This window comes from Camelus bactrianus, chromosome 1, assembly GCF_048773025.1.
Source record: "Camelus bactrianus isolate YW-2024 breed Bactrian camel chromosome 1, ASM4877302v1, whole genome shotgun sequence".
Taxonomy (NCBI): Eukaryota; Metazoa; Chordata; class Mammalia; order Artiodactyla; family Camelidae; genus Camelus; species Camelus bactrianus.
Genome location: NC_133539.1, coordinates 119,044,537 through 119,054,129, shown reverse-complemented (window position 1 = coordinate 119,054,129; position 9,593 = coordinate 119,044,537). Strand labels below are relative to the sequence as shown.

General features: G+C 54.8%; 1 protein-coding gene across 1 annotated transcript in view; it reads right to left on the bottom strand.

Moving 5' to 3' along the window:
• Positions 1 to 537: 537 nt before the first annotated feature.
• TBC1D5 (TBC1 domain family member 5) overlaps positions 538 to 9,593 on the bottom strand; it is a 498,482-nt gene continuing 489,426 nt past the window's right edge. Inside the window, exons 21-23 of the mRNA XM_074371891.1 lie at positions 9,306 to 9,385; positions 8,370 to 8,486; positions 538 to 4,273 (exon numbers count right to left, since the gene is read on the bottom strand). Of these exons, the coding sequence (XP_074227992.1) occupies positions 3,992 to 4,273; positions 8,370 to 8,486; positions 9,306 to 9,385 (479 nt within the window). The 3' untranslated portion in view covers positions 538 to 3,991. The remainder of the gene's footprint in view (positions 4,274 to 8,369; positions 8,487 to 9,305; positions 9,386 to 9,593) is intronic.

Here is a 9,593-nt window from a genome sequence, read left to right as displayed (position 1 = left end):
GGCTCTGCCGACGCTGTGAAGACGGCTCTTACCTTCTGAGTCTGTCATTTAAGACTTGGGATCTCCACCTTCTCCCCACCCTTCCCCGTGCCCTCCTCACCAAGCCCCACGTTAGCTGGTGTAAGTGAGGTGACTGGGGCAGACATGGTGCTGAGGGTAGGCGGTGGGGATGGGCGGCTCGCTGTCAGTGGAAGGGTGGGACCACATGGGCCCTGGGGGCTCCTGCAGGATGGAGTGTCACCTTTGACCCCATCCTGCCTTCACCACGCGGCAGGTTCCAAGGCATGAGGTGTGATCCTCTGGTCCTCACCACAACCAGGAAGGAGGTGACTGCTGTTACCCCAGTTTGCAGGTAAACTGAGGCCCCAGTGGTTAAGCAACTTGCCTAAACTGTAGAGGAAGGGAGTGGTGGGGTCAGGGGTGAGCCTGGGTCAGGCCTGCGCCCCAGCGCCCGGCCTCGGGCAGGTCTTGCCGGGGTCAGGCCTGGCCGGCCAGCACCTTGTGTGCCCACCCCCGGTGGAAACAAGTCAAGCTTCGTTCTCAGTTTCAATGAGTCTTTTATTATAATCATACTGGATGGGGTCACTTTGCCCAACAGATAAGTCATTTCTTAAATCAGTATGAGTTACAGAGTAAAGATGAGTGAGAAAAGCAGCGATCGGACAGAAACAGCACAGCTGCGTATCCCGTAAATCAAATGAGCTGTGCCCCTGGGAGGAGCGTGATCATGACAGCTTTTACATCAAAGTGGTCTCCAGCCTGTTTACAAGAACATTGTATTTTTAACACCGTAAAAAGAGAGCTTTTGAAAGTAACACCTGGGAAGCTGGTTTGGCCCGTGCGAAGGAAGCCCGGCTTCAGCTGCCTACTCCCTCCTCCCAGCCTCCACCCCCGCCTCCCCTACGGCCTCCCCCAGGCCCTGCTCTGGACCCATGGGCAGCCAGGTAGGCACCTGTGGGGCAGGAGGGATGGGATGGCCGCAGGTGCTCCAGGACAGCCCCTCAGAACACGGGGACACGGGCCTCCACACACCCTTGTTCCGTAATGACCCCCGGGGGCAACTTCTTAGAGAAACACTAACATAAAAACAAAAAATAATTGCGGCCACCTCTGGCAGGCTGTCGTAACTGTCACTGAGTTTTCCATTTGTCCGTCGTCTCTGACAAAGGAGAGGCATCGTTCGTGTTAGTGGCGGGGACCGGAGCACACGAGTCAGCTCAGCTGTGGGCAGACAAGGCCGGTCACGGGGGTCCTGGTTTCCTTTTAGTCACATTTACTCTGCAAAGATGTTACTTCTTGTCAGACTGCAGTTGGCAGGGGAGATGAGCAGGAGGTCATCTTTGGAAGAATAATCCAGCACAATTAACTGTATGAAGTGTTACGCGACCCCTTGGCATACACACGAGGTAAGGCAAGTCAGAGTGACTTTCTTGATTCTGTAACTCGCAACTATAACGTACAGAGATCCATCTTAACTCAAATTTCCAAACAGATCTGAGAGGAATGGAGAAATGGGGCATGTATAAAAAAAGAGGAAGACAATGAGACTTAACCTATACCTGACCTCTTGAAAATATATTTAACTGCTAAACATCAAAACAAGAGAAGCTTCCAATGATTACCATATTTGTTAAAGAAAAACTTAAAGGCTTCATATATTCAGGATTTTAAAAAAATGTGCAACAAAGCATAACTACTTGATAAAGTAATAAAAAGGAAGGAAAACGTATTCTTTAAAAGCACTGTAACTAATAAAAAGGCAAATGGTGCTTAACTCTGAAGAATAAAAACAAGTCTCTTAAAAAAAAATAAGACAGTAATACAATCATGAACCCCATGAACCTATGGGAATTTGAGGGCGCCCCTCCCACGCCCCACTCCCCCTCGTGGGTTTCTTTTCTCTGAGGAGGGAGCGGCCCTGGGGGGAGGGGGCAAGAAGCGACACTCGGAGTGACCCCCTGGTTCTCACTGGGTGGGGGGCACCGGCGCGGAAGCATAGATGGGGCACCAGCCCTGGCACGCTGGCAGGGGAGGGGCACTAGCCTCGAGCCTTGCGGGTGTGCTGGGGGTCTGGCGCCCCCGTGGCCCAGCTGTCAGGGGATAGCTCCACACTGCCTGCCTCCTGCCAGGTCCTGCACAGCCGCCGGGCCACTTGCCATGTGGGGACCTCAGGAGCTCACGGGTGTCATCCAGGGGTCGTGTAGGTGGCAGCCCCCTACTCAGGGTGTCATCCCCACCGGGTGCCGAGTGGACCACTCAGGGTCAGGAGCTGGAGAGCCGTCAGTGCACCTCAGTCATGGCGGAAGGCAGACGGCCCTGTCATCTGAGCCGCTGGGTCAGGAGGAGGCTTCCCTGCTCCAGTTAAGAGCCAGATGGAAGGAATGGGGGTGTAGCTCAGGGGCAGAGTGTGTGCTTGGGTGCACGAGGTCCTGGGTTCGCTCCCCAGGGCCCCTGTTAAGGGGAAAAAAAAACCCAACTTATAGAGCTAGTTAGAACTCTCTCCACAGTGGCTGACTCGAGGCACTGATGTTTTTTGGAGGGTTCTCTGTACGTCTACAGAGAAACCCATGGTGAGCAGAGCTGGGGCAGGGGCATGGTGGGGAGATCTCTTCCTTCACACCCAGCTCCTCCCTTGTTGCCATGAGAGCTTTTACTGCCCAGAGGCCTTGCCGTCCTGGCAGAAGCCCAGGGCACTGGCTGGTCCCCCCGGTGGAGGTGACAGGGCACTGGGTCACCCGGTCAGGAGCTGCTCGGGCAAGGAGGGGGACAGTGTCCTCTCCCAGACCCTTCTCCTCCAGGGGAGAAACAGCTCCGGTGGTGCCTTATGACCCCGACGGTTCCCTAAGCTGCCCACCAACGGGAAATCTCTGCTCTGTGCAGGAGCCCTGGTCCGGCCCCAGGGGTGGTGCCTGGGGTGCCTGGCAGCTCCCACACTTGGCTCCCACAGAAGCCTGCATCCTCCTGGCACCCGGAGAGCTCTCGAGGAAGCCCTGGTCCCCCAGGTCCAAGTCCCTGTTCCCACTCCTGTAAGGCCGGTGGGAGCTCCCGACTCTGGGTGGGAATGAGCCTGGGTTTCCCCCTTTACAGTTGACAGGGGGACACGGCCCCCACACGACAGAAGCTCTATCGGAGAATCAGCCATCTGAAAGATGTTAATCCCTTAACGTCAGAGTCACATTTTCCTATTCAAGGAAGGAACATTCTTACAACTTTGGAAATGAGTGTGGCAAAGACTGGCGTGAAGTGACCTCCTTTCTGGCTGTGAAGGATTTTAAAGGGTGAAGTGCAATCGTTTCAGGAGGGGCAGCGATGGCCAGAGCTGATCTGGCCTGAGGTTTGGAAGTATCTTCTTTAATATATGAAAGTACTCTAAGCCGCTTCACGCCTAAATACGATCCCTAAGTTTAGACCCTGTTCCCAAGGATCACTGTAACTTCCTGCGAGGCTGCTTCCAGCCCATTCCTGGAATCCACTAGTTCTAGTCCATTTGGTTGCATCTGGCTCTGCTGTGTGGCTTCCTGGGGGAGGAATGAAGGAGAAAATAGGCTGAGAGCTTCAATTTCCAGAGGGAACGTTTTCTTGCTGTCAGTGAGATTTCCTCTGCCCGACGCTGGGGGAGGGAGGACCTGGAACTACCCCCTTCCTCCTCCGGACACACCTGGTGGCGTGACAACCCCTTCTTGGCTGCGGAGGAGGGGACGGGGCAGTGAATCTTGCTGAGGTGTGGTCTTTTTTGAGTGTGACACTGGGTACCTGACCCAGCTCCACCCCAGAGCGAGGGTGGGTGGGGGTGAGCGACTGCCGGAAAGCCCTGGTTGTGTTTTGGGGGAGGTCTGTCCATCTGCACGCTCACTGGCCCCCTGCCTTTCTCTGCAGGGCTCCTGGGGCCGCACTAAGGCCACATGCACACTGGGAAGAGGCTGGGTTTCAGAGGCACGTCTCCCGGGGGGCCGGGGTGGGGCCTTGGGCGGCGGAGGTGGCCAGGCGGCCGTCAGAGGTCCAGGGGGCTCACGATGGTGAAGCCCGAGTCCTTGCTGTGGCCGCTGCTGTCGTCGTCGGGGCTGGAGCTGGGGTTGCTGGAGGAGGCCGAGGCCGGGCCGGTCAGTGGGTCGGAGAACACCAGGGTGGGCCGGGCTGAGCTCCGGATGGGGCGCAGGGGCTGGGCCTGGCCCGACAGGGGCGCCCTGGGGCTGCCCCCCTCATCTTCCTTGGAGAGGAGGATGAAGTCGTCCATGCCGCCTCCATCCGTGCGCCCTGGCGCAGCCGCAGGGGCCTGGGAAGGAGTCAGAGCACAGGAGGTGGGGGGTGGGCAGAAACAGGGAAAGGGGGGGCTGGGCGGGGCCTGTGGGATCCTCCCAGATGGGCATGCAGACGGGCGCACGGCCCCAGGGAGCAGAGAAGGCCTCCCGTGGGATGGGCTGTTGCCCGGCCTGACTCATCACCCCTTCACCTCGGGGTCGAGGTCTCTCATCTGCAGCCGGGAAGGATAAGCCCAGCGTTTCCATCTGCGCCCCAGGGTGAGGTGACTGCGCAGGGAATGATGTGCCCACATGTGAGGCCACAGGAGCCCCAAAGCTGGAGGGACATGACTACTGCTTGCGGGAGGGAGTCAGGAGGGCCTAGCACGTTCCACCCGCTCCCCTACACCTCCCAGCCAGCTCGGCCTCTAGCTGTGCCCTTGGGGGTCTCCAGGGACAATGGTGGGGACTGGGGAGTTCTACAAACACATAAACCGAGAATGTTACTTTGCAAATAGTATAGAGATGGAATTGCTTTACTCTATAATTATTTCCCTTTCTTTCGAAGTAATTACGTGTTTTGTTTTTTAACTAAGGAAGCTGACATCCACGTACACTGGGAAAAGGTTTTGGGTTAAGATCAGAGATGCTCCTGCCAGCCCTGGGATGGAAGGGAAGCCACCGTCTGACCAAGGAGGTTGCACTGCCAGCGTGGCAGGAAAAGCCCCTCGCCTTGTGCGGTTAAGTGGATGTAATGCCCACGCCTGCCCCCTGCCCCATCAGCCTGCTCCCCCTGCAGCGGGCGGGGACGGGGGCAGGGTCTAAAGTCCAACAAGTGGTGCAGAGCCCCTTGGCTGGAAGGCCCCCAGGTCCTCTGGCCTCCAGCCTGGTATCACCGAGGCCACCTGTGGGCTGTGGGCAGAGCCTGGAAGGGAGCTGGCAATGCTTCTCAGGAAAATCCAGGCCCGATGGACAGACCCCTCTGAATCTGTCTCCTCAGTGACATGGGGAGCAAGTGGCTTCTTAACGGCTCAGGTGCCTACCCCTCTGACAAGCTGCCTACCTCTAAGAGGTCGAGGTGGCAGAGCATCGCTCAGTGGTAGAGCACGTGCTTGGCATGCACAAGATCCTGGGTTCAATCCCCAGTACCTCTGTTATATAAATAATAAATAATCTTTTTTTAAAAAAAAAGACAGGTTGACTTGGAGAACAGAAACAGAATTGGCACTAAAGATCCCAGTGCTGAGACACCAGGCCTGGAGTTTCTTCGCCTCAAGTTTTGTAGCTGTTTACAGCCTATCAGCACATCAATTCCCAGAAAACGGAAGTGACCCGCGGCACCTGGCACCCTGGTCGCGGGGGACGTCATCTCAGGCAGCTCTGGGGCAGTCTGGTGGGAAAGATGCCTGTGTGAGGTGGCCAGGGCCGGGGCCCAGCCGTGCCCTCCCACCTCCAGACGGTGGATGCTCTGTCCATGGGACTGGTACCCCGCACCGGAGCCCTGAGAATCCTGCCCTCTCACCCCACACGGGGACTGGGGCTGGACTGCTGCCTGGCAGCGTTTGTCTTTGGTTGAAAACGGAGTGAGCACGTACAGCGGGTCCCCTGTTCAGAGCGGTGTCTCTGCCACAGAAGGGCTGCGAGAACCCATCCCCCTTCAGTGCAGTCGCAACAGGGGAAGGACTTGAAGAGGAGAAACAGGCTACAAACTTGTGACCAGAAGGAATGATGGCTCCTGCCAACACTAATTATCTGGCCTGTTTCTGGAAAAGCAGTGGGTCTAAGTGGTAAGTGGTGGCTGACAGTGCCCTCCCCTGGTCCCCAGAGAAAGTCACGACTGGCTTAGACAAAGCACACTCGAGCTGACAGGGCCTCCGCAACCATCTCCCGTGCTCACCCCCGGCCCCTGTATCTTGCAGCCCAGGCCAGAGGCCTGGTGGCTTGGCTGCTGTCCCACCCTTCTGGACCCCCCGACCTGGAATTTTTTCCAGACACAAATCAGCTTGCTTTCTGGATTTTTACAGCCGCCTTGGTGACTACTTGGTGCCACTTACATCCTTCACAGAAACTCTGTAAACCTCTGGGTCAGTCCTCTCTTTCTGCCAGACCCTGGCACATACAACACAATTTACAAAGTTTCTCAGCCTGTCAGTCCTGCCTCAAACAGGCCAGGACCACCGCCTGGGCCCCCTGGCCCTGCCTCATTTCTCAGCTTGATTTAGGATCGTGGTGGAAGCAGGTGAGTCCAGCTACTGATCAGTGCTCCGCAACAGTGGTGATCTACGCTGACGAAACGTCCCTCTCTGTGCTGTCTGGGCCAGGGGCCCCCTCCATGTGGACACTGAGCCCTGGAAGGGTGCCCAGTGTGACTGAGGAACAGACTTTTTAACTTTTAGTTCTTTTTAATCCTAATGAATTTAATTTGAATGTTAGGTAGACACATGTGGCCAGTTTTCCTGTAATAGACCACATGGCTGCAGACCACGGATCAAAACAGAGGACCCAGTACCACCGAGGCATGTGGATGGGCTGCTTGACCAATGGGTCCAGGACCCTACATCATCCTGCCGTCTACTGCAGAGATCTGAGCAAAGTTCACCCCAAACAAAGGAGGGTGTGAGGAACAGACTCCAGAAGGGAGGGAGAGAATACGGCTTTTTCAGTCTAGGGAATACGATTTCACCGCTGCTGTCGGCAGAGCTGGAGAGGAGATGTGTAAATGAGATGGAAAGAACAGCCACATCTCCACCGACCTCCACTGGGGAGCGAGGGGGCCTACAAACCCACCAGGGAAGAGCGCTTTTCAGCTCCTGGCAGGAGGACCCTGAGCCCTCTGCCCCCAGGGGGCGGGCCCGGTCCTCTGGCATGGCAGGGGGTGAGGGGAGAAGGGCAGCCCTTCCCCACGTAACCCTACAGAGCTGAGAAGGCAGCAGTGGGGTCTGTGGGGTTTCAGAGGCACGAAGGTCTCTTGGAGCCTGCACGGGGGCTGGCCCTGCCGGGACGAGGGCATCACACTGGGTTCACTGGGGCAGCGGTGGCCACAGGAAATTTCTTTCAAATATGAAAACTGGGAATGACGATGACAGAGCACAATTAAGAAGTTTTAAATTTAGCAAACTCGTTAGTGTCTTTGAAAGGTCTTTTTCTATATTTTCACCCAGTTAACCAAAACAACCACGCTATATTTTAAAATAAAACTGTCAATTAAAAATGATTGGTGGGGGCAAGCGTAAGCTCAATAACGCTTGAAGAGGTAAATAATTCTTAAAAATCAAATATCTGTGCATGGAAGGGGAATTTCGAGAAACTAATGCAGGTAACCTTGCGATGCTAACGCTGTATTCACGTGGCTAAAAGTGCAGACTCAAAATGCTCTCTGAAAACTTCCTTTTAGAGCTGGATGACATTAACCACACCGGGTTCTCTCTTCCTGCAGAGTACTCTCCAAACAGAGAAACTCCCATTCTGAAGTGTCATTCTGCTTTTTAAAAATCATACAAAATACATAATTCATAATCCTCTGGATGCTAGTTTTTGAGAAACTTAGATGAGATTTTGCTAATGTACGTTTTTCAAGACGAAACTCTGCAAACCATTTAGAAAGAACGTTATTAGGGAAATTCAGTCCCACCAACTAATGCGCAGGGAGGCCGTGTGGTGGGGCTGGAGCTGTTGGGACCGGGGTGGGGGCCCCGCAAACCACGCCTGGGAAGCCTGTGTCTCCTCACTGGTGAGGCAAGCAGGTGGTTTTTAGGCAAGTGAAATATACTCCAGACAGCATGAGGAGAGCGTGGACAGTACTGCTTGTGCTAAAGGGGAAGGAGGCAGCAGCTGGAGGCAACTGACCAAGATCTGAGCAGAGATCCGGCTTTCTAACGCTGCATGAGGGGAATGGCAGGAAGCTCAGACCAAAGCTGCTGTGTACAGGTGTTTAGGTTGTGCACTGCACAATTCCAGGGAGACACTAGTCTAATTATTCCGAATGGCACTGCCTACCGCGTAGCTCTATGCAGCACCCCGGGCTCAGGTCACTCGTATTTTGCAGTTAAACTTTGGTTGGGTTTTGTTATTCGTAACTTTGACTGTGCCCCCCTCATGGGAACGTGACAGTGTTCATCAGCCCACCGGTACCTGCTTGATGGCCCCAGGCCCTTGGTAGTGGTCATCTGAGATGGTGATCTGTGCGTTCTCTTCAGCCTCCAGCTGGCTCTGGTTGAAACGCAGGGAACCTTTGAGGATGTCTTTGATCTATTTCCAAAGAGGAAGAAAACAAATGAGAAAGAGGAATGAGTTTGTTTTTAAACGTCCGCTAAACCTCTAATCCCGCCACACTAGCCTGGTCATTGACAATTCCACTATAGCACAGGTGCGAATATCTTACCGTAAGAAAGAAAGAACAGAAAAAAAAATCCCAGTTCTATCAAAACCACTGATTTACGAACAGCCAAGGAAAACTTCTCAGTCATTATTAATGGCCAGGGGCAGACACGGGGTCACATCCTTGGCAGTTACCCTAAAGCAGAAGCACTCATGTCTGCTCCTCGGCCCCCGGAACAGCCTTCAGCTCCTGAAGTGGCCCTGCCCCAGCTGAGGGTGCATAACCAGGCCGACACCGAGGGCCTGTGCTCTTTCTAGTGACATTCCTGTTCCACTTGGCCCTTCAAGGACTGAGTAAGTGCGGCCCTCAAGGGGCTGAGGCCTGACCTAGGAGGTGGTGATTTATGCCGTGTGCTCCCAGGGCCCTCATGTCTTCACGGTGAGTGACTGGACGTCAGCTGAAGCCCACACGCCACTGCAGCTTTGAGGAGGAGGAAAACAAAATGAGTTTGCCAAAAGGAAGGGGCGGGGTGGCAGATGAGAAACCAGTGTGGGCTGGGAGTCAGTCGGACATAAGGGCTGGAAGGAGCAGGGGCTGTAAGAAGGTGCGGAGTCAGGAGGGGCTCTCAGAGGAAATGTGGGGCCTGGGGATGCTGGCTCTGATGTCACCGGACCCTGCCCTGTGGTACCCTCTCCAGCAGGCACTAAAAGGGCAGCCTGGGGGACACAAAGTCAGATCCACGGACATACCTGCTTTAATCCTGCCAGGGAAACCAGAATTTGGTCTTCTTTTTCCAAATTTTCTTGTAGTATCACATCTTGAATATTTACTGAAAAGAGAAGAATGACATTTTGTAACTACTGCTCTGAGCATGACTTATCTGCTGCCAAACCACAACCTGGGCAAGCCTGGGAATTTTTCTGCAAAATTTCGCAGCAACTCTTCCACAAGGATGATGGGCCAGTGCCGGGATGCCGGCCTTTCCTGTGTGACATGCACATGTCGTGTTACAGACAGGTGAGTCTCTCTTCCCCAGA